At 44.9% G+C, this 24,956-nt stretch overlaps 1 protein-coding gene across 7 annotated transcripts in view; it reads right to left on the minus strand.

Moving 5' to 3' along the window:
• ZBTB46 (zinc finger and BTB domain containing 46) overlaps positions 1-24,956 on the minus strand; it is a 52,367-nt gene that overhangs the window by 8,047 nt on the left and 19,364 nt on the right. For 4 of the 7 annotated variants that reach the window (XM_054081233.1, XM_054081232.1, XM_054081235.1 and 1 more), the window contains exons 6-10: positions 13,942-14,223; positions 7,728-7,900; positions 6,307-6,358; positions 5,906-6,217; positions 1,498-1,673 (exon numbers count right to left, since the gene is read on the minus strand). In XM_054081233.1, coding sequence (XP_053937208.1) covers positions 1,498-1,673; positions 5,906-6,217; positions 6,307-6,358; positions 7,728-7,900; positions 13,942-14,223 — 995 coding nt within the window. The remainder of the gene's footprint in view (positions 1-1,497; positions 1,674-5,905; positions 6,218-6,306; positions 6,359-7,727; positions 7,901-13,941; positions 14,224-24,956) is intronic. The other 3 variants (XM_054081236.1, XM_054081238.1, XM_054081237.1) reach the window with 3 other exon arrangements.

Below are 24,956 nucleotides of genomic sequence, written 5' to 3' on the forward strand. Positions count from 1 at the left end.
TATCTTTGGTTATCAGCAGAGGAACTGAGAGAAGTAAAGGTTTACTGTGTTAAACCTACTTCCTTTTCCTACACGTTCTTTTTATAACGTGTATTTTTATTTGACGCGCACCAGCATTCATCTTTACAGATTTATCAGAGAGCCGACAATTTAGCCCTGAGACGCACCGGAAAGATGATGACAAGACAAGCAAAGCGCCTGAACCCACAGCTCATCTTGCCACAAGCACTTCAGGCAGCCTCCGCCTCTGCTTTTGTAAACGAAGATCGTGGTGAAGTTTGCATGTAAGAAAATACACCTTTTTGTAGCATAATTTCAAAAGAAATTGCAGATAAATAGTGGAAGTGGCATTTTTCTGGGGCCTCACAACACTACCAACACCAAACCCCAAATTCTTGTCCTTTTCTCTTTACTGCATCCACTCCAAGATACCTCAGAGTCACTTATGGCTCTTTGGAAACGAAAACAGGTCGGTTTTGTCAGAGCTGCTCTTTTTTCAGGAACTGGCACAAAAAATGTATAATCCAGCTGGTGTTTTCTAAACTAGCTTCACTCCTGACAGAAAATACATCAGAGAGGTTCAGACAGGGAGAAATCCTCTCCCGTAAGGGCTCACAAATAGTGGATTTCATCTCCCTGCATGTAAACTCCAACTCCAGACTCTGCAAAACCAAGCTGCTCACCCAGAATGGTTCCAGCAGCACAAAAAGGAGAACTAAGAAGAACGTGCAGCTGACCTCAGTCTCACTCCTGAAGGGTGAGAGCCCGCCTGAACGTGTATGCCCACCTTCCCCACAGATACACCAATTCCCATCACTGCAGACATTTACAGAGCAAGAAAAGGAACTGCAAGTGTTGGACACTTGAACCAAGTGGCGTTACTGCCATTAAATGGCTTTTGAAGGACAGGGACACATGTGCTTGCAGGGCTGGGAAGAGGGAATTAAAGCTCTTTTTGAGAATTACTACCAGGAAAACATTACTGCAAGCACACCACCTCCAGTAAAATATTCAAAAACTAATAAATAATAAAAATATGATGTATAAAAATAATATAAATAAAAAAAATGTTATCTAAGCAACCTCAACAAATCGATTCTCAGTCACTAAGCTGTCAGCCCTCTTGTGATTTTGTTTTAACACTTCTTGATCAGGGAGTGCGGCAAAAGGACAAGGGGAATGGTTTTCAGCTGAAAGAGGGGAGGTTGAGATGAGATCTTAGGAAGAAATGTTTCCCTGTGAGGGTGGGAGGCCCTGGCCCAGGTTGCCCAGAGCAGTGGTAACTGCCCCATCCCTGGAGGTGTTCACGGCCAGGTTGGATGGGGCTTGGAGCAACCAGATCCAGTGGGAAGTGTCCCTGCCCATGGCAGGGGGTGGTTCTGGATGGGCTTTGAGGTCTCTTTTAAACCAAACCATTCTTTGATTCTATGATTCCTGAATCAGATGAGGTCCCTGTTATCCCTCAGGGAGCCGTTCCCACCACACGTGCCCTCTTACCAAGGTGTGCCGCTTCATGTGCTCCCGGCGTGTGAACTTCTTCCCACAGATCTCGCAGGGGTAGGGCCTCTCTCCCGTGTGCGATCGCATGTGTCTCTTCAGGATGCACTGATGCATGGCTGAAAAACTGCAGTAGGGGCACTTGAATTTCTTCCTGATGACGGTGAACTCGTTGACTGCAAGAGAGCAAGCAGAACAGACAGGTTACTCTCAGAATGTCTCAAAGCGGTCAGTCTTGTTCAGTATTTCGCTATTACATTAGTTCACTGAAATCACACTTTTGCCTTTCAACCATCTATTTTTTATCAATCCTTATACTATATTATTGCACATTTAGTCCTTATACTACATTATTGCACTTATACTTCATTATTGAAGTTAAGAACTTCAAGCGCCCTCATCAGAGCAGCTTTTGAGCACACCAGTACACTTTTTCTCCATTACATAACAGGAAAAGAATCTTTTGCTTTAGCTCCTCCCTTGGATTTGACACCCGTTTCTACAGTCAGAGGCAAGGAGCCCACTTCCTTCGACAGCAAGCGCCAGTTTATGATACAAAGCTATTTATGATAAAACGTTTCCGGTAATCATTAGCTCGATTATTAGCGCTAGGCCACCCAAACTCTTGTATTTCCCAGGATCACTGTAAACCTATTACTATGAAGTCTAGACAAGGCAAGCAAGCTCTAAGCTGATCAAGGGAAGTCAAGAGGGGACGTGGAACGCTCCCTCCTCCAGGCCAAGGCCACGTCCCGCACTCAAAGAGCACCAACTCGCTGCACATACAGAGCACGGCCCGCAGGATGAGCTGCTCAGCAAGTCAGGTTCAGCCACCTCGGAAAAAACCCAATGCGTGGATCCTGACAGCAACCAGATCTCAAGATTACAAAGCAGAAGCACTTTAGAGAAGAGACTACCAAAAAATCCCTCATTTCCTACATCACCAGATTGTACCTGATCCTGTCTTTCCGAAACACCCAGATGCCTCCTTAATTCTGCTTCATAACTGTCACTTTGCTTTGTCCCTCAGCTATTGTGAAAGCCAAAAAGACATCTCCAGACCTTTGATACACAACCTGCAGTGACACACCCACAAACATCTACCCTTTCACATTTCCAACACACTGATGCATTTCCAACAGTGTATTCCTAATACTTTCCCATTTCAAGACCCCTCACATCTACTTTTCCCTGCATTCAGCTGAAATTGCTCCAGAATAACATTTTCAGCTTATATTTAAAAAGTCACAGAACACTTTTTGCAGCTGTAGTTTTATTGAAAACTAATTTTTCACCAAATGCCCATTTAGTTCTTGAATCTACAAAACTGAACACGTGAAAAATGACAACATTAATAGAAAAATATCTGTATTTCAGCATTAACATTTTGACAATGCTGGTAAATATACGCACCCGGATATATTTAACCAACAGACACCACCTTCTGCAGAGGTATCATCTCTTGGCTAATGACAGTGTTTTATAGAGGTTACAGACAGCAGCATTATGGTCATAAGAAATCATCTTTAAGATGATCATCCAGACTGTTAACAGCAGCACCACAGGGAACAGCCCCTGGACACAACCGTGGGAAGAGCAGCACGAACAGACAGAGAACGGGATACAAACACGGCCAGAGCACAAACCCACGGCTGTAACTTCACTCAAACACTGACAGAAGATATTCAGGTTTAAAACTCATACAGGAGAGCTTGGAGAAAGGCCTTTGGTGGTGTCACCTCAAGCAGATTTACTTATTTCGCTGAGGCTCTTACATGAAATAGGCTCCCACGTCCCTGGTGGGAGAGAAGGGAAAGCACCAGCGATTCACGGCTCAATAAAGCTCTTTGGGATGAGCTCTGTAAGCCATACACGGTTCAGAATCCCTACAATACTGCACTCATTTGCTTATTGTGAAGAGTTCTCAGACTTTAACACAGTTTTTGCCCACTCAATCCTCATTATATCTAAGTCTATAAATACCAAGATGCAACTTAACTGTCAAAATTACAATTCCCATTGTCTTCCCATGCTGTTTTCTAAGAGGAAAATCCTGCTTTTAACAAGTTTTCTACAGCGACTCCATAAGCCTCTACTACCTCATACCCTATAGTTCTAACATCTAAAACCCTTCTCCTCATCCTGAAAGGAACCACTGGAAATTCCTAGTGCTGAAGTTGGGAAGAGCTCTGAGGCACCAGCCAAGGAACATGCTACTAAGAGCTTGAGGAGAGAGAATGTGGTGACCTGGCTATAGAAAAGTAATTCCACATTGAATTAAATTCTCAGATTTGAGAAAAACGAACAAACGTGACACGTCACTAACTATTATCCCTGAACAAAGGGAACCAAATTGAGCAAAGCCCTTTAAAATTCAATGAAATTACTTCTGCTGGCACCTTGCTTTTCCAATTCAGACAAATCCCTCTGTGCTGCTCCCAAATTTCCAGGTTAAGGCTCATTTTGGCCACTTTCTCTTTTGGCTTAGCTTTCCATTCCTCACTTTCTGGTTATTTAAGAGCAAAATAAATTCCAAGGTGGTTCAACTGATGTCTGCGACAAGAGAGGCTGTAAAGGATATGCATTCACAGACAGCCCCGATCCACAGCGCCAAAGACGTCAATGCGAAAGAGAGTGAAAAAAAATGAACATGACTGCAGAAAAATAAAATCTAAAATATTGACTGGAGTATGGTGCACTCCACTGATAGAGCAGGAACGTGTTCTCAGCTCAGATGAAGAGTAAGACCTAAGCCAAGCAGGGAAACACTGGCTTCCCAACCCTGACACGCATGGAGCTGTCTCTGCACACAGGAAGACTGACAACAGGAAGGGGCAAAGCAGCGCTGCCCCAGAAAAGACCTGTTCCCTCTCCCCCAGAGCGAGGCAGCAGGGACCTGAGCTCTCGCCTCGCTCCCCACAGAAAACAGCTCTGCAAGAAACTCCACTGGAGACCTCCAGGCTGCTCAGATCCACTCTGAGCATGACCAAATATTTCTCAGTTTTGTCTCTCTGAGATGCAACAATATTACAAGAAGGAACTTCCCTGAAGAACTCAAAAAGAACATTGGTAGAAGCTGCTTTTGACTCCTCTGAGGAAAACAACCGTACAACACTAAAGCCCAAGCTGCTGGCAAGCTGTGTTGCACACAGAGCAGCTGGGATGCTGTACACTTAATTACGCTACTTTTCGTTTCACAGTTACTATAATCTGGTGTAAATACTTAGTAAGAGACACAGAAACATTTAATCTTTTAGAAAAATAAATTAATTTCATGTAATAAAACAGGAATTACAGCCAGATTTCTACCCTCCAGTAACAACCATCGCTGATTTTGTATGCGCACCCTAAGTTCCAATTACATCTTCTGTGTATTCAATCTTCCCCGATCCTCTCCTCGGTTTCCCAGCATACATTCAGCCTGGCTAACCACCACATTACATATAAAACTAAATGAATCACGTTATATAAAACAAAGGAGTTGGAAAAGTTTACAGAATTCCTGAAAACCCCAGCCACACTCCAGTGTATTTTAAAGAAATTCCTAAAAGTGGTCAAACAACATCAATTAAACAGATGAGCCCTACGACAACTTTCAAGCCCAAGCCGTGTACCCTGTGGCACAGAGGAACAAGCAGCACGTTCTTCTCTTTCGAATGATACAGAAAACCAGACTTTACAGACAGCTCACAGGGCTGGCCAACCCAGCTTTCGCAGCTCCTCAGCTCAAGCTGAAAACCCTACAATGTCCGAGTTGTCTAACGGACAGAGACTAGACCAGAACTCAGAAGACTGGATTCTATCATTAATTCTATTGCCAACACACTTGACAAGCTGAGGTATGTTATTTTTCCGAGGAATACTCTGAAAACATCACCATTTCTTTTATAAAGCACTTTGAGATCTACTGACAAGAAGAGTTTAAGGCAGTATAAGCACACAAAACGATCACACCAATAAAACAGCCTGTCACACGGACGGACAACAAATATCTCCGCACAGACCCTCCGCCACAGCCGCAGTTACAGCACCTGGAACCAGCACACCATCCACCCGACCCGCTCTGGGGAGCCACTCTACTGTGTTATGTTTATTTGCAGCACAAGAACAACGGAACAATTTGCTTTTCCTAGTTTAAAAGAAGCATCTCATACACACAACAGTAGCTACACATCCTCTGGATCCTCGTTTTATCCTACAACGTCCAAAAGCTCGACCCCACTCAGCTGGGCAGAGCCCAGGTAACATGCTCTCAGGTGGTAAGTGAGGTTCTTCTGCATGCCGAAGCCCTTGCCACAGAAGAGACAGACAAAAGTACGCTCGCTCGAGTGCACAGACATAAGATGTCGGTTTAAGTCTGTCTTGTCTCGAAACAGCTTGGCACAGTTAGGACACTGCATCTTCTTACAGTTGAAGTGGATGGTCTTCTCGTGCCGATCCATGTTGGATTTCAGAGTGAAGCTGGCGGGGCATTTGGAGCACTGGAAGCGGGTGAGCTGGCCAGGAGGCAGGCTGTCAGCAAGGGCAGGCCGGGAGCAGCCAACCAAGTCGAAGGGGAGCAGCATGGAGAAGGCGTGCTCGTAGATGTGCTCCTTCAGCTCCTCGGCACACAGGAAAACCCTCCTGCAGAACCCACAGGTCACTCTCTTGCCAAGAGCTGCATCCAGGTACAGGCTCTCAGCAGTTACGTCCGTGTCTTCAGATCGGGAGAAGCTCGTATCTAACACAGAAACACACACACGCGTACAGATCAGCATCTGCCCCTAGAAAATAATGGCGGTTTAAAGAAATACTCTTCTCTCTGCTTACCTGAATCAGAGTTATCAAACTGCCAAAGTGCTAAAAATCCATCGTGAGCAGCCTGAAAACGAAAAGCACACTTTAGTTAGGGGAAGCGTTTACAAAAACACCTCTTTCTAGCTAGTGCTCCACCTCTACCCTATCATTGCCTTCAGCACTTCAAGGGGGGCTCCTCTTTGACTTGCAACCATTCGCCCTTACACAGCTTTCCCTGCCAGAGCAGCTACATTAACCGGCCCGCATTTTGCAGGATTTGGTGTTTCGAAGGCAGTGGTCATCATGCCTGTTTAGGTTCAGGGTTACTACTTCTCTTTCAGTCTTGCTAAGCAGCTGTAGTTCCCACTGAGGCGAAGGGGAAAGAAACACAGGACTGAAAGTGTCCAGCAGATACAACAGGACTGGAAAGTTTTCCCCTCACCCTGCACAGCTCCTTTTCCTTTCCATATAGAAAGGCCCATAGAAAACACGCCCTTTGTGCATGGTTCCCTCTATACGATGCTCTGTGGTGCCGCTGATCCAAATTATATCAAAAAGCTTATTTTTCTGCATAAGCCCCTTGCAAGACGCCAGCATGCGGCAGACAGCAATGCTGTGAGGGAGAGGCGCGATGCCACCTGGGCAGGGCTGCTGGCGACAGGGCAGGCGGCGACCCGCCATTCTGACCAGCTTGCTTCGCTCTAAGGCAGCCACAAAGGAAAAATCTCTGTTTTCACCCATTTAATGGAACTGAAGTATCATTCAAAAATATTAAGAAATGCCATGGAAAGCTATGGGGTTTGTTTCAAACTCCTTACAGGCAGGAAGATGCACCAGGACATCAGGAAAAGGTTCTTCCTCCAGAGGATGGTGGAGCCCTGGACCAACTCCCCAGGGAAGCAGTCACAGCACCAAGCCTGGCAGTAGCCCAGGAGCGTTTGGCCAATGCCCTCAGACCCACGGGGTGAAAGTTGGGGGTGACCTGTGCAAGGACAGGAGCTCGGCTCGATGAGCCTCATGGGTCCCTTCCAACTCGGGACATTTTATGGTTCTGTGATTTCCTACAGAAAGCCAGGCTGCTTCTGTCTGAATTCAGTCACAAGAAACCCAGATGCAAACCAGCAGAGGTGGCTGATGTATCGATGGGGTCTCAGCTGTCTTTATGCCACTATTATATTCTTGTACATGATGTTTTGCAAACACAGGGATTTACAATTGAAGTGGCATGTTTAAAAAAAAAAAATAGGTTTTTTGAACACAAGTTCTGTTGAGGTAAGGCAGAAAAGATAAAATTAGGACAGCACAAGCCCTGACCTCAGATTTCTAGTTTTAGAATAACCTATATTGAAACAAAAGAAGCTAAAAGATCAAATTATAAGGCATTACAGGCTTTCAAAGTTCCCTGAACTGGACACCTTTGCATTTAAATGTCTTTGTATTCCCTCCTGCCTTACCTGGGCTGAGGGAGGCCCTTTTCCTTCGGCCACAGCTTCTGGTGACATTCCACCAGAAGAACGGTTCCCGGGGGAGCTCTGAGCGGCAAGGGGTGCTGCAGGCAGAGGGGGAGAGCGTGCTTCTGCTTTGCCATCGCATTCGCCCCTTGAGCGGCCGCAGTTGGTGCCAGGCCCTGGGGAACACAGGAAACGAATCTCACCCATGCGAACCAGCACCAGCTGGCGGCTTTAAATAAGGCCTGGCCGAGGCAGCGTGCCGGCGCTCGCAGCTCATCTTCTGCCAGAGGGAGGGGACGCAGCAGGACAGCGATGCCAGGCTTTTTTAGTCTGTTTTTCAAACCATCCTCCCCACCCAAACTGCCTCCTCTGTGCGGGGTGTACGGAGCAGGGTGACATCATGTGGCACTGTCACAACAGAGTCTGCCAGAAGAAAGCAGCACAAACATCCAGAGCGATCGCATTTCTGAGGGAAGGGACACCTCCTGGAGAAGCCCCATGGCACGCACACACATATCTCCGGCTGGAGGTGACAGAACAAAGTTTATTCTGCTACTGACTTCATGGCAATTTATGTCACAGCTCCTGACCAAGCTCTGACCGTGGCGTTTATTTAACACAGTGCTGTCAGTCCGTGATCTCAAAGTGCTTTACAGAAGATAGAAAAAGTATTCCTGTCATTCCACAGCCAGTGAGCAGCGAAATTCAAATATTTGTACCAACTATTCAATTGCACCTGACAGTCCTTACAGTCTAAACATCCACCACAGTCAAGGAGGACGACACACTTTGTCCGGCTGGAGTAGAACTGTCGCCTCCTGCCTACGCTGTAGCAGCAGCCAAACGGTAAACAGTATTCCAGAAACTGCACTGATAATGACAAATCCAACTCTAAATAAAGAGTAATCGAGGTCGGTGTGCATTATGAGTTGGTAAATAGACTTTAACAAATACCTTGACTGAGTATTGCGATGGAACACTGAGCAGGTTGTTATTTATGAAAAGCAAGCGGACAAAATCAGAAGCAAATACGGCATAAAAGTAAACAAGTTCATGTTTAAAGCACTCTATACTGCAAAGGCTTTTTCATTTCTAATACAAAAAAGTCTGACTGAAACCTTTACAGACATAAACAACACACTCTAATGCAGCTACAAGTAACAACTCAGAGTTTATTCTACATCCGAATACAGACTGGGATCTGGGTCACTACGAAGCACTTGAGTGAAGCCACGCAGAAGTGTCTAATGGTAAACAGTTCCACATATTACTTTCCATCGGTTGTCAAAGGGAATTCAGCTCTTGTGCCACAACTTAGGTGTTGATTTGCCTTCCTCCGCTTCAATCGCTGACTGAAATCTTCTGCAACTCAGTGAACTCTATCCAGGTGTGATAACGGTGCTCCGAGTTTTCACTCCGGTGGTGCCCATCTACTGACGTTATCATCTGAAGGCAGGACCACAACAGGCTAAAACCCAGTAAATTTAAGACAGGGAAAAATGGAGAAAAAACAGTGAATTCCTGCCTAGCCATCCACACGTTCCTCTTTTTCCTGAGCATCCCAGATTCAAACCGCTCTGTTCACACTGAAGCTACACACTGTGGCCACAGATGACTCCGAGGTGCTTCTGGGCTGCTCTTCCTTAAACAAATGGTATTTTAGCACACACGCAAGCCTGGCTTGATTAATTCTTCATTAGCGCCTTTACAGAATTACACAGGTTCCTAAGAAACTATGCATTTTTAAAGCAAAAATTAAGGCTAATGAACGAGCAATGAAATAGAGGAGAGGCAATAAACTCAGTCATCAAATATGAGCCATGACGTGCAACACCACAAAGCACAAAGATGGTTTTTCAAACAATAATTAACATTTATTGGTTTCAACAACTGCAAGTAACACAGAAAGAGAAACCCACAAGAATGACCCATGTACACAAGGACGCAAACAGCACCCGAATCAATGTTTTGTCCCATTCTGACCAGTACTCTGACCAACCTTCTTCCCTCCTAAATTTGTACTGAAGTGAATTTTAATCACAAGTATTTTAATTTGAAATCAGCAACCAAAAGCGCTTTCCTTCTGTCAGCTCTGCATACGCTGGTGCAGCAGCGTTATCCAAATAAAGCACTGGCAGCTGGACAGCAAACCATTGTGGAAAACAGAAAGACAAAGGTTATTGTATCTCATTTAAAATTGCATCCACTCTCCCCTAGATCTCGGTTTACCATGTACCAAAATACCGCACCAAACTGGACACCTTTAACTCCTTCCTGGGAAAGTCGACCACTGTGTCAAACGCATTCCGTGACCATCCAGTCCGAGTATAAATTATTGGCTCCAATGAACCACTGACTAAAAATACCGTATTAGCTGGTGTGCCCAAAAGAAAAGGGCTCTGTGCACCGTGTAATCACTCGGGCAGCGAGCGCCAGAGGAATTGCTTCTATAAACAGTCTCGGTTGCAACAGGGTAAACAGGAAAAGCCAAACTTAGATGTAGAAAAAAAGTCTGCAATGTGCCAGTCCGAAAATGTGGAAGAGTTGCCCTTTATGGCAGGCAGTCACCCCAAAACTGGAATGGTTTCTGACAACAAGGATGGTAAATGAGCCAACTCATTTTCTGATGAATACTGATATTCCCATTCTCTCAACTATACTTGGCAAAACCAGCCCAAAACACTCAACGAAAGCCTTTGAGACCTTTGAGGCTGTGGTGTAACCGTGCGGAACAATGCTACCAAAGTTCAGTATCAGGAATGAAATAAGGCAGATGTCATTGCACCGCGGAGCTTGGCAGAACGGCACCGAGGTTGGAAACCAGCACAGAACAACCTGCGCTTGCAGACAAACCATGAAAACACGTAGAGACAATGAAAACTGAACCTCCTACAACATCTTATTTGAACTACATCCCCGACAACAAACCACGCAGGTTCAATAACTAATAAAGCTTGGTGTTACCCAGGAATAATACTCACACACTTTCTTTTCCGCAGAACCTGCGCGTTCTGCAGGTTTCTGACAAGCAGTGAATAACACTGAACTTCATCCCACACCACGAACAGAGCTGCAGGTTATCTGGCAACTGTGCTGCCCAACATATTTGATTTTTCCCTTCTGATTTTAAATGGATTTACACTGGTTCACTTTAGAAATGCTCTGCTTGTGTTTGACTAACCTGCAACACCCCCATCCCTGGCTTCGATTTCCATCATCAGAACATTAAGCCATGTCCCACCTCATACGACCATTACAGCATACAATGAATTAGGAAAAAAGGACGAGGTAAAATGAAAACCTTGGGTATCCTCAGTTAACTTTTACAACAGCACCAAGTACACGGAAAATCTGTAACGTACACAGTAATTGGAGATCAATATACTCTTTAGAGACACCTCAGAGCTTTAAACACATATAATTAGCTTTGGATATGTTCACTCCCACTAAAGTCTCTTCCTCCAGAAAACAACCATGAACCCGGCTCCTCGAGTCAGGCCGTGCTGCTCTTCTGAAAGAACGTGAAGACAACCCAGTGATAGCAGAAGATTAACACCACACTACACGTTTTTTAAACTCGAGAGAGATCGATCACTTAAAAATCTTCAAATTAGTGTGTTTCTTTTCCAAATCAGACAGATGAAAACTGTGCTGGGTTTGTTTGGTTTGGTTTTTTTTTAAACCTTGTTCACTGTGCCCCTGTCTACCTCCCCCACCTTTTTTTTTTTTTTTTAATAACTCAGGACTTAAAATGACTCAACATCCTTAAATTGTGTTTGAAGAAAAACACCTACAAAACTCGCATCAGCCTAGACTGGGATTTTAGATCTTCAGAACCTTCTCACCGCCTGCTTTACTGTAGTTCTACACACTGAAAATCCTCATTAAACTTGATGTCCTATTGTATTCAGTAATAACCATTTAAAAAGCAAGTGATTCTCCTATCAGAACATCTTTTTCAAGTGATTGAAATAAATCAATACCTGTGAATCTGAATAAGATGAAAGAAAACCATGTCCTTTAACTCTCTGCTTCTGCAAAAATGTGCCTACCAGGCAACAGCCACATCCACCTACTGGTGTGAGAGCTACTGACCAAGCGAGCAGTTGTCTTTTTCTCTTGTGCAATTCACCGCGCTTCCACAAAGAGGAGAGATTTGAAGCTCAGCTGAGGGAAATTGAGGTAACAGTGAGTGGATTGGCAAAAGGTCTCTGGGGAGACCTTACGTCAGCCTTCCAGTGCCTGAAGGGGGCTATAAGAAAGCTGGGAGGGACTTTTTACAAGGGCATGGAGTGATAGGATGAGAAGGAATGGCTTTACATTGGAAGGGGGAAGATTTAGATTGGACATTAGGAAGAAATTCTTCATGATGAGGGTTGGGAGGCCCTGGTCCAGGTTGCCCAGAGCAGTGGTGGCTGCCCCATCCCTGGAGGTGTTCAAGGCCAGGTTGGACGGGGCTTGGAGTAACCTTATGCAGTGAGAGGTGTCTCTGTCCATGGCGGAGGGTGGAACTGGATCGGTCCCTTCCGACCCAAACCACTTTACAATTTTATGAAAAGGGACCTTAGACACAGGCTGGAGGGACCTCCTGAGCACTCCCCGAGTTACCACAGACCCCCTTTTTCTAATGCTGTCAAGCCTTATTTTAAACCCAGTTGGTCTCCTGCCTATACCATGCCTGTTCCCGAACCCTGCTTCTCAGCTGCTTAGGCATCTCTAATTTCCAGCCCAAATTTATGACCGCCTTATGCTCATCTGTCTTTCCGCCAAGTGGTCTTTCAGCTCAGCAGTGAAATCTGAAGGCCTCCACCCAAGAGCCGGACCATGGTTAGAAGGCAGTGCAGTCATTATTTCAGTTTCTCCTGATAACAGGTGAAAGCACAGGAGTCACGGGCCCAAAACCTCACGAGTCACAGGCTGGAACACACGGTGCATCAATCCCCTCGCAGTGCCCATCCATCCCGGCTCCCACCCATCCCGGTGCCAGCTGAGGGCACTCTTCTCACCACATGCCAGCCCAGGCACTCAGCTACTGCACAGGATCTTTGCTACTGCATCACAGGGAAGGGATTTGCAACCTCAGAGCCCAGTACGAACCATCTAAATCTAACTGGAGATCATCCAGTAAGCCCACTGCAGTGGAAGTAACCAGAGCACTGCACTAGCAACTCTCCCCAGACATTAAAGCTGTAGAACGGGGAACAGACACTTTTTTTCTCCAAATTTATGAAGATTTACTTAAATCTTTCTAAATTTATATAAATATATTTATAAATTTATATTTACTCTATATAAAGTAAAATTCTACTGTTCAGATAGGAGAAGCAAAACCAGATACATAATATGTGCAGTTTTGCCCCTTCATGGTACAACCCAAGTGATGATTACAAGTTATCGTATTTTTTGTCATCAAAGAAACTAAAACCAAATCTGTTAAGTGATCTTTTCACTCTATTTAGTTGGTCAGCTTTCTCAGCATAGATTAAAATAAACCTTTTCTGCTGGAAACTAACACATAGCACTCAGAAAGCCACCACATGCTGTATTTTATGTCACAAACAATATCCTCATCTTCTGAAAGTGTTATTAAAATACAGCATTAATAATTTTTCTTTCCTTGTGCACCGAAGAATCAAACTTTTACTACTGCAATGCACAAAACACAGAGTGTGCTGGAAAATAAGCTGTCCACACGTAACGGCACCCATCAGCTGCCTCCAACAGGTCACCAGCAGAAAACATTCATTTCCATGCATGAGTATCACAAAGCAATCAATAGCAGCTCATTACTTAGCTAAAGGTCTAGAAGCAAACAGCAAGAAGTGAAGATCACATGACCTACAAAATCCCAACTGTTTCTACACAGGAGCAACAGTCAATCCTCCTTTCGACCTCAGTTTGGGATTCCAAACCTTTGCAGCTACTTCTGTTACCAAAAGGACACAAAACGCTTTGTGTTCTGTTTGTGAGTTCCATTTTGCCAACAAGTAAAAGAGAAACATGAGGCCAAGCACTACGCCCATACACCAAATACTTCCACGGCTTCAGCAGCTGAATTGATACCAGACACAGGTTTCCAAATGTTATGGAAAGCAGGATTCAGCAAGACTGGATATAAACATGAAAGTCATAAACAAGACAGTGCCCTGTATTTTCTTCTCACTAAAGATTTCACTTAAGGTATCAGTAAAGGAAAAAGATAAGAACACAAACTTACGAGAGAGAGAATGGGTGCCTTTGGGCAAGTACTCAAACAGCAGAGAACTATCCTCTCCCAGCATGTCGGCTTTCAGAGACAGCAAACTGTTCTTACTCATGAGAGCCGCACGCAGGTTGGCGACCGTGGCAGCCTGGAGCGCATCCTCCTTCTCCGGCGTCAGGGACTGCGAGATGTAGCTGGCCTCCCCACCCAGAAGGGCTTCGTCGACGTTCCCGTAGGGGTCCGGCCGCTCCACTCTGCCGTCAGAGCTGCTGGGCTCTGCTGCTGTCACATCAGCACCTGGAGGATGAGAGATGCTGTCAGAGACCCAAATTCCTGAGACATGACACACTGACCTGTCTAACCACAGGTCCAAACAACTGAGAACTGGGATCAGCTCAGCACCTCGTTTGGCGTTATGGTCACCCTTCATGTGTCTCCATCCGCTTTTCCAGAAGCCCAGAGATGATCCTGGCCATCTGTGTTTTGTTTCTATAACCTCATACTATCGGTTTTACTAAATCTTAGCCAAGCAGAAAAATTCAAATTTCCTTTGAATTTGTACGTACTTTGTCAACCCTCTCTCACTGAGGGAGTGGTTAACTGGTGTATGCATACATCTAGATGATCACACAATCGTGGAACGGTTTGAGTTGGAAGGGACCTCAAAGCCCATCCAGTTCCATGGGCAGGGACACCTCTCACTGGATCCGGTTGCTCCGAGCCCCATCCAACCTGGCCTTGAACACCTCCAGGGATGGGGCAGCCACCATTGCCCTGGGCAACCTCTCCCCACCCTCACAGGAAAACATTTCTCCCCAAGATCCCATCTCAATCTCCCCTCTTTCAGCAACACGATAGTGAAGTTTGTTTCAAGAACAAACGTTTCTGCATAAAGGGAAATTACAAGGGTCTAAAATCCAGCCACTGTTACAAAAGGTGTCAGAGAAAGTCAATTCCAGCCCATAAAACCGGGAATGTAACAGCCAGCTTTATTAAAGCAAAGCTACGACAATGCTGCTGTTTCTCATCTCCTCATCGCCCACCCAGCAAATCACAAGAGATAACGTGGGCCAGAGAGGATGTCTGGCAGCAGAACGGGCTGCCAAGCAAGCAGGAAGGCAGTAAATCACCTTGCGTTGCCTTCCTCCTGTTCCGCAGCCCCTTCAGATGCTGACTGACAGCCGCCAGAATCCACTGCTGCACACAAACACTAACTGCTAAAGCACATGCAGATTAATTGTAACCACAACAGGACATTAAACGTTCCTCAAAAGCCAAGATTGGAGACAGACAGCGAAACAGAGGCTTCAGAGCTTCCAGTATTTATAGCTGATTTAACCTAATCAAACACATATTAAGGCAAAACAAATATCCACTTAGTCACACAAGAACTGGAACGCTTTCCGCACACCAAAACTACACCGAGTTCCTCTTCACGGTGCCTCCAAAACCACTTCCCTCTTTTCTCTAGGACACAGCTCCTTCTAACAAGCTTTAGCCAAAGAATTATATGAATCAAAAGCACTCCTCACTGCCCGGCAATCTAAACTGTTTACTACAGCGCTCCAGCAGCTCGGAACCCAAGCTGCAGTAAATGAGCTTCCAGGCTGCAATTACTCCAGGCGAGGGCTCCTCACTCCATCCAGCTCCTCAAATCTCCGTCCGGAGACTGCCCCGGACAACCATGCAGATTCCAGGCACCGCTTGCGGGAAATCCTAGCCGGGGCAGCCAGCTCAACATGGGATTAATGCTGCTCTAAAAACCTGAGCTCATTAGTCTCTTTAGCAAATCATTATTTTGCAGTTATTCTGCGCCAGCCTGCTTTCAGAACACAGAGGCTTTAGAAAAGCCTTACAGAACCATAGAATCGCTTGGTTGGAAAAGACTTTTGAGATCATCAAGTCCAACTGTTCCTGTTCACTACTAAAACAGCTCCTTGAGCACCTCGTCAGCTCATCTTTTAAATTCCTCCAGGGACAAGGACTCCACCACCTCCCTGGGCAGACTCTGCCAGTGCCTGACAATCCTCTCAGTGATTCGCTTGCTTTGCTATGCTACTCAAAGCCCAAATCCACATCAGAAACCGCGCTTATCAGCAGGGACACCACTGCCACCGTAAAAAAACATGTCTTGGAAGTCCCATCAGCTGAGCCTGTCACTAACCCAGGTATGAGAACACCAGGTTGTACTACTCAAATCCAAAGAGAAGTTCTATAGCCATCTGCCAGCCCTTGGGAAGGGTGAGGGCAGAAATAAAGTGATGCAACTTAACAAAACTATCTGAATGAAACGTTAATGGAATAAATTGTTTCCCAAGATCTAGGAGAAAACTGTGAGTAAAAAGCACTAGACCTAGTCAAACAATTGAAAAAATACACACGCCATTGCAGAGACCAAGGAAAAGATTCTCCATTTTAAAGGATCCATTTGAGTACCTTAATTAATTACTTTAATATGCAAAACAAATATTTTTCTTGTATTCCTTCTCCCTGCTTAAGTAATTTTTCCTCTTTACAGCTTAAACTCAGCTGTTACCAAACTCCCTGCTCAGTGGCTGCTTCTCTCACACCACTTCTTGTTTGCATTGTGTTTTTACCTTCTCAGTGAACCCCCAGAGGTATTTTCTGCTGTTTCCCAGACTCCCAGTGCTATTATTCTCTTTCATAATTTGGCTTTTCAGATCATTTTTTCCTCTTTCAACTTTTATTTCTGCTCTCATGTACACAGTTGAACATCATCTAGAAATCTGTCGCTGGAGGACTAAACCCCTGAGAAGAGAAAGGCGTGAATGAAAGCTGTACAAGATTCCATCTGCTACTGGAGAATTCAAAGCAGAAAAAAGCACTTTCCCGAGAACTAAAGGCAATGTTTTGCCAGGCTGTTATTCCTCAGTATTGTTCTTTGCATTACAGTCTCAAGGTAAGAGGAGATCCAAGATTCTCCTGCCTACAGGAAAGCTGGGGAGTGCAGGGATGGGACGAGGCGAATGGTTTTAAACTGAAAGAGGGGAGATTGAGATGAGATCTTAGGGAGAGATGTTTTGCTGTGAGGGTGGGGAGGGCCTGGCCCAGGTTGCCCAGAGCAGTGGTGGCTGCCCCATCCCTGGAGGTGTTCAAGGCCAGGTTGGATGGGGGCTTGGAGCAACCAGATCCAGTGGGAGGTGTCCCTGCCCATGGCAAGGGGTGGAACTGGATGAGCTTTGAAGGAGACCCTTTCAGTACTGGAAGCTGCTCTAAGGTCTCCTCACAGCCTTCTCTTCTCCATGCTGAACAATCCCAGCTCTCTCAGCCTGTTCTTGCATGGGAGGTGCTTCAGATCATTATTTTCAGCAATGACTTTTCTTGTATTCGATTAGGAAGATTTGGCTTCATCTCCTAAGGAGCACAAGAAACAATTGATTTTTAAACTCACAGGGGAAAAAAAAAAAGCTTTTATTTCTTGATAGTTTTTTTCTTGGGAATAAAGTAAAAGAAAGTGAGCACCCAGGCTGGAAGAAAAATTACAATCTTTTACCAGCTGCTAAAAATATCCCCGAGGTTTGTACTGCAGACACCCTCTCCCTTAACAGAAGTCCTTCAGAAGTGTTTCACAATTCACTATTTGCTAAGCAAACCCCCGCATTCTCACCTACTGTAATGTTTACATGGAGAAATGACGCTGTGAACTACATAGGTTCTGATTAGCACTGTTTTACAAACATGACCGTACACACGTGGATGCAATGAGTGTGCACAGCATTCCAAACAAACCCCACGTCATAACTCTGGGAGCTGTCAGGCAAACGGACATTTAACCACAACACATATGAGCATTAAAAACTGCCTTTAAGCTAAAAAACATAAGGTACCTTAAGTGAATCCTTGCAGAACAGAGATCATGGTCCCCTCCAGAGAGCCCCTTCCCACCTCTCTTCTCCCACGTTTGAGTCCTGCTGCTGCGATTCACAGCGAGGTGACCCAGGACAGCGCTCTGCACTGCCAGGATTTGAGTTGCCGAGAAGCACCACCCTGTGCAGAACTGCCCGATTCCAATGCTGTTGCTGTTTCTGAAGGGCTTGAGGAGTCCATGCCAAAGGCAGCACTCGTCACACAGGCTGGAGTAGAATGTCCATGCCTGCAGGCACAGGATGCTCACCCATATTTATCACCAACAGCAACAGAAACCTTCTCCTGGGCACTGCAAGAACAGTGTTTCTAAAACAAGCTGAGCTTGTTCTACACAAATATGACCTGTTTTTATAGCTATGTTATCCTAAAAGCACAAATGTATCCTTTAATGTGTTTTCCTCAAACAGTAATCAGTATACAAACATCAACGGGAAAATTCCCTCCACTCCGATAGGTGTCTAGGGGAGGTGGTGGTATCAATTTTTAATCTCTTTCCTGTAATATTTGTTTTTCTAAAGCCAATCCTGCAGGTATTTTCCCACTGTCTGTGTCAGCAGCAGAAGGTCCTGGCCCCAAATCCAGCTGCTTAATGTTGCTCTCCCACTGCCTGCTGGTCACCTCAGCTCTTCTGCACAGCAAACCTGGTCACCAGACAGATCTTCTCCAACAAGAGACAACAGAACACCCAAACCCAAAGAAGAGGGAGACTGTTAACTGGATGAGTTCATTTTCTGAAACTACGGTAAACTGGAATAATAAAGTGGTCCTTGCAGAAGCAGGAATGACTGGCTGGAATAGAAACCCCTTAACTCACTCTGGTTTCTCCCCAAACACACAAAGCGCTGTACAGTAACTCCAAACTATCACTTTAAAAATATTAAGGCTGACTATAACCTTAACCTCCATTTCTAAGTCTCACGTAGTAACAGGACTGATATTCTCTGCTGCTCCTCCGTACAGTCTCTGGCTGCACATCTGCACACAGACACAAACGAGAAGGCAGAGAAACGTAACACTCAAGGATCAAGTTAAATATGAACATGAGTGCTCGTGATATGGCAGGATGCATTTACAGCCTTTGAAAATCCTCGAGAACGAACATATACCTTTTGAAACAAGTGCCTGTAAGAAACGTAGAAAATGCAAAAATAAATCAGACATCAAGCAAAGTTGAGGTTTAGGTTTGATTCCCAGACACTGCACGCAAAGAATGAATTCCTACTGTATTTTAACAAAAGTGAAACTTTAGTTTCACTAAATGAAAGTCTGCACTGCCAGGAAAGTGAAAAATGAAAGTCCTGGACAGCGATAGCTGTGAAGCAGGATAAGAACTTTATGGTAAACTCTAAAACCTTCCTGATTTCTCTCTGTTAATTTCAGTGAAGAAACAAAAAGGGTAAAAATATTTGTTTTGAAAGCTGAGATCTCTGTAAGGATGAGCCTGGTGTAACCTTGGCAGAGGAACAAATGAAACAGTGAGAAGGGCACTCAAGAGGGGCAGTGCCTCTGCTGCCAGAGAGAAAGCGGATTAAGGGAGTCAGGGCTGTGTCCACGAGGAGGAGGAGGAGGAGGAGGAAGAGGAGGAGGGCGGCTTTGGAGCCTGGGGAAAACGGAATGCAGGGTGGGGAAAGGAAACAGAGACTGAGCTTTGAGCTAAGGCTGGTTTAGGGTGGGACCATTTTAAAGCCAGGGTGTAGCCATGGAGTAAGTGTCCGGGTTTAAAGCAGTCATTGTAGTTTCCAAACTTGAAAATAACCTGGCCTAACCCTTTAAAAACAGGAACTCTTTAGAGTTATTCCTACAAAGACTGCACTCCAACACTTCTGTTAGCCTGTAGCTGTGGTGATAGGGAGAGCTGGCATTCTTCCCTACAATGCTTCTGCAAACCCCAGTACGAGGACACAGTGCTCAGGGCCTGGGGAATGCTTTTGCTTGGTTTTGCTGCAAGCAGCAGCCACCTCCACTCAGAGAGAGCACTGCAGACGGTCAGGAAAGCTGGGCAGCTCTGTAGGGCAGAGGAATGCAGAAGGGCTAAGCCGATTTTGGCACTAAGAAGGAATTCAGGGGGTGGCACTGGAGCAAAACTCTGTAACCAGGGCTGGCTGCAAAAGAAAGCTCGACATCGCTGACTGCCACTACACAAGGCCTCGAAATATCTCCCAATAAAAACATCACTAAACCCCCCCCAATTGCAGCAAAGACAATTTTAATGCCTTGCACCATAACTACAACTTCATGAAAAGCCAGTGGAAAAACAGAGTAATTAATTTTCCAAGTGGCAGACCATTTGTAATTTACTGTTATCCACCCTCAAACACCTTCCCAGTGCACCAAGTGTTTGGATCCAAACCACCTACCCTCCTTAAAAAGTGATCTTCCCAAAATGGGGCATCAAAGAATGACCCAAATCATGAACAGCTTGACCTCACGCCGCTTTAGGACACCAGGTATTAACCTGACAACTGAAGTTTCAACCAGCCTAGTTTTCATTCAAAGCAGTAACCAATACTTAAATGTCTGCCTTAAGTTTTTAAACTGCCACCAGACCTCACAGCATGGCAGATGGATTGGCGACTCCATCTCTTCCAAGCAAAAGCCGTTTAAGGAAGAGTAAGTGACTGTATTTTGTCCCAGTGGTTTTGTCAGCTGCCACGCAACGCAAACCATTCCATGATTCTATGATTCTGCAATACAGCGAAACCCTGTCCATCCCTCCCATGCAGGTCACTGCTCCAGGCTTACGAAGTCCCAAAGCTCTTCTTACACAACACAGCAACTTCCCTACACGGCACTGAAGTAAAGCAGGAAGTTCCCAAATTGTGGTGTCTTTAAAAATGACTGCTCTGTTTTGAAAGGAACTGGCTTCATTTCACAGTCAATTGGCACAAAAATTCACTCACAGCTTTAGGGTGCAAACACTCAAGAGGACATGTGGGAGTATTACCTCAGAAATAAATTCCTGAATCCTAACTACGCTTGAACTCACACGTTAATAAAACCATCAGTAAATTCTTCAAAAGACACCCTTCAAGTGACAGTCTTCCCTTACATGGGGAGACAAAGCCAGTAATGTTTTGCTAGCTTGACAGCTCCCCCACTGAGGGAAAACTCTCCTCTTTGGCAAGAGCCTTTTAAATACCGCCCGATCCTGTAATCTGTGCGCTCAGGACATGTGATCCTGTAAAAACTTCATCCAGCAATGTTAATGGAATAGCAACCTAAGCAAAACAAAGACGCTCAAGGTACAAGACTTGTGAATTTTGTAAGCGTCTTTGATATAAAGGCTAACAAATAGCAAAATATTTCCTTAGAGAGCCTACAAAATTCAAGAAAACGGGTTAAAATAAAAGGCAGATCTGTTATTTTGGCAAGCCTGTGAAGGAAATTCTACTTGGCACAGCTATGAACAAAGTTGTTATTTATAAACGTCCATACTTCAGTTTACTTTGGAGAATTGCTCTTCCAAGTAAATGCTTGGTGAGGAAAACAGATATAAATGCTTCATCCAAAGGATGACAGACTGATGTCTTGAACAATCCAAACAGGATGGGGAAGAACAAACCTAAAGTGTTTTATGCTAAACAGAGAATCCAAACTAATGAATTGAAACTAGCATGAATGGATGGTCCTCATCAAGCTGCACGCTTAACTGACACCAGCCTGAAGACACTAAGCTTAATCACATTCTCAATCTTCCATCCTAACTTAGTTTGGATTCTTTGGCAAATCCTATTTGACCTTTCTTTGCCGGATGACGAATACACTCCTCATGGCAGACATTAAGAGTCCCTGCTCCAGTTCCTGTTTCCACAATGTTAGATTACCATTAACAAGATTACTCCAGATGCTCCTCTTTATTTTAATCCATAGTGTGATCAAATTCAAAGACTCCCAGCAGCACCCTCCCACCATCTGAAAAAAAATAATCAACTGATTTGGAAGGAATTCTTAGCCTTTCAATTAAAAAAAACTGTGCCTTTTTGATGCCTCATTGATTGTGATTGTACCACATTTAGGTACAATCTGCTTACATCTTTGGGACACTTCAGTATGCCTTGCCTGTATTGATAAAAACACGTTTGCCTTGAGCAGTGGTGGCTGCCCCATCCCTGGAGGGGTTCAAGGCCAGGTTGGATGGGGCTTGGAGCAACTGGATCCAGTGGGAGATGTCTCTGCCCATGGCATGGGGTGGAACTGGATGTCCCTTCCAACCCAAACCATTCCATGGTTCTATGATTCTGTTTCCCCATAGAGAAAGGCACCATTATCAAGTGTGAATGAGCTGTTAGACGGTCTAAAAGCAAAGTTTCAGTGACTGCAACGTGCTCCTTTGTAACACAACATAAAGTAAGCGATCCTGTTTATACAGTAACAGAAGAGTGGTTTTAATGCGTAAAGTACACTGCCCCAAATCATTGCTGAATTTAAAAAGTGGTTTACTTGGGTTTACAGGTTTGCCTGCAAGATACACCTTCCAAAATGTTGCCTGCACGTTCCCAAATTGCAACGTGGATTCAAACCAAGACTACCAAACCAAGCTTGTATGATTCCAGAAGGAAGACGCTAACACAGAACGTCTAAGATGGGCTCTCGTAAACCCACTTTTGCGTGGCCAGGTCTGTGTGAGTCCTCTAGGTGAGAGGTATTTGCAAACAGTACGAAACGACGCCACAGGGAGGGCTTTCAGACCTAACAGGCATCATCCTCAAATAACTCAGTAGATCAGAAAAGTGAGTGAGTCTCAGAGAACAAAAGGCTATAGGTAACTTTTTCCCTCTTAGCTACTTAGGAAAGAACATTCAACACCCATTTCCTCAGCAAATGAGTGCCTTTTTGTCTGAGCTATGAACAACAGGGATAGGGACACTTGTAGATAAATGAGTGAAAAAAGAGCCCTGGACTACAAAGTCTGTTTTAAAGACTGAAGCCTGATGCTATTAAATCAAAGACGCCTTCAAGATGAAATTTAAACACATCCCAAATACTCATTGCACAGTGCAGACACTCACCATTATCCGTTTTCACCCAAGAGAATACATTTATCTTCATGCACAGCAGTTAAGTTTGCAACCCTTACACGCTACTTCTGAATCCCAGCAGGAAAGCTAAAACCTGGGGTACCAACCACAAACCGATGCAGAACCCTGCCACTTGGGAGACAGAGGGTTGGTTCCACCTGCTGGAGATGGGAAATAACATGAGATCAAGAGACCCCATGGCTTGTGGGGTCCAAGACAGCTATGGTCTGGGGTAGCAGGGATGCTTTCACCTCACGCTGAAGGAATAGAGACCAACTCGGATTTCATCCACATCACCCATCTACACACATGCACGCGAGAGGCAAGCATGAACTGCAACAGAACACGCACTGACATCAAATCTTCTCAGTTTGTAGGCAAAAAGCCCCCCAAAAGATAAGAAAATCTGACCTAAAATGCAGGCACGACTCCTCCTGCATGCTCCCCCGCCACGAGCTCAAGCCCCACAGTGCAGAGATGTCCCTTTCCACAGGGCAGAAAGCCGAATTTCACCTCTGCTCACCTCTCCAGATGGCCAGCACAGGGAGACCAAGAGCACTCAGCCTCCAAACGTCCCCTCACTCAGCACGGTCACTTTTCCTGGGCACCCACTGCTCCCGGAGCAGCCAGACTGGCTGGCCGCTGCCAACAGACACAGCCCCTGCGCCTCTTCAGCTCTGGCATTCCTCTCCTTTTGGACAGTGAGAAACATTGCTATTCAGTTTTTCCTTTTGCTCTACCAGCACCAGCGGAATATTGAAACTTCTCCCCCAGCCGCCACCATACAGCTTCCCTTTTCCCATCATTAGAAACATTTCTTCTATTGGAAAGTGCATTTAGGACAAGATTTGGCACAAATAATTGGATTGTGCCTGCTGATGCGCTCAGCGCTGCGCTGAGTCAACACCAGAAGCCATCTTCCTCTCATCTGGAAAAGAAAAAAGCCACTTCTATTTAATTCCTTAACAATTAAGTAATCCAGACAGCATTCAGCTTCCAGTCTTTTATACTTGGTACTGTTCACAATGATATATTCAATCCATAACCAGTTTGCTGAGGCAATTCGAGTCACCATTCTGCTTCAGCAGCTACTCCAACACGTGGATGGCTTCGTGTACCTGTCCATACCCCCCAGACAGGACCCACGTCTGAGTCGTGTTCAAGGGATGCCATGAAAGTGAGAAAAATCTGCTTGTGACTAGCACACCAGGCAAACCGTGCCGAGACTTCATTCAAAACAGTCCTAAAACACATGCATTATAAACACAGGATTCGTCATAAATCACTGTTATCTGCATTTCTCTTCTAACTGACTTTGTTTAGATTTTATCAGCAGCCAATTAGAATAATTACATGCAAGCTCGCCGCAGCAGATAACTGTAAAACATAATAAATCTAAAGACATCTGTAGAGAGTTAGCTGTTCAAAGAAAACTGCATTTAAACTACAGTATGTAAGCAACTTAAACAGCCTTTTTCAGCCCATAAAGGCTCCTCAGACTTTCAGTACTATTTATATTGCTTTTTTCAGCTGAATTTGGCAACAGAAGGGTATATAATCTCACACGCCCTTCTGCTGGCTGACTGGGATGCTGGTATGCAGCAAAACACAGGCTAACTCACAGCACGGACTGAGCTCTTCAAGTCAGCTTGAGGGAGTTTAACACCATGCTCCCTTAAGGCACTTGGGATAAAATAAGCCCTACATCAGTAGCATTCCTGGATCTATTAATTGCCAGTGGTTAATGAATCAAACAGGATTCTTATCTTGATGCAGAAAAAGAACTGCTGAAGACCGAGAAGTCGAGAAAATGTTTTACTCCTCGGCTCTACACTTCAAAAGCAGCCGCTCAGCCCAGGCTCCATGTAGTCACACCTCAAAACACATTTTAAGACTTAGTAGTACCTTAAAACCCCACATTATTCTTAAGCACTAGAAAATGCTTATCTGGCCACACCAACAACAAGCTCCTACACATGAGAAAGTGACACCTGAACATGGGAAAGTACTGAATTTAGTACTGTTGGGAGTAAATGACGCCTCTGTGTGGTGTAATTACATCATCAATACACCCTGCAAGGAAAATTCTTCAGCACTGACATCACCTTGCACACTTGCTAAAAT

Source organism: Cuculus canorus, chromosome 16, assembly GCF_017976375.1.
Source record: "Cuculus canorus isolate bCucCan1 chromosome 16, bCucCan1.pri, whole genome shotgun sequence".
Classification (NCBI taxonomy): Eukaryota; Metazoa; Chordata; class Aves; order Cuculiformes; family Cuculidae; genus Cuculus; species Cuculus canorus.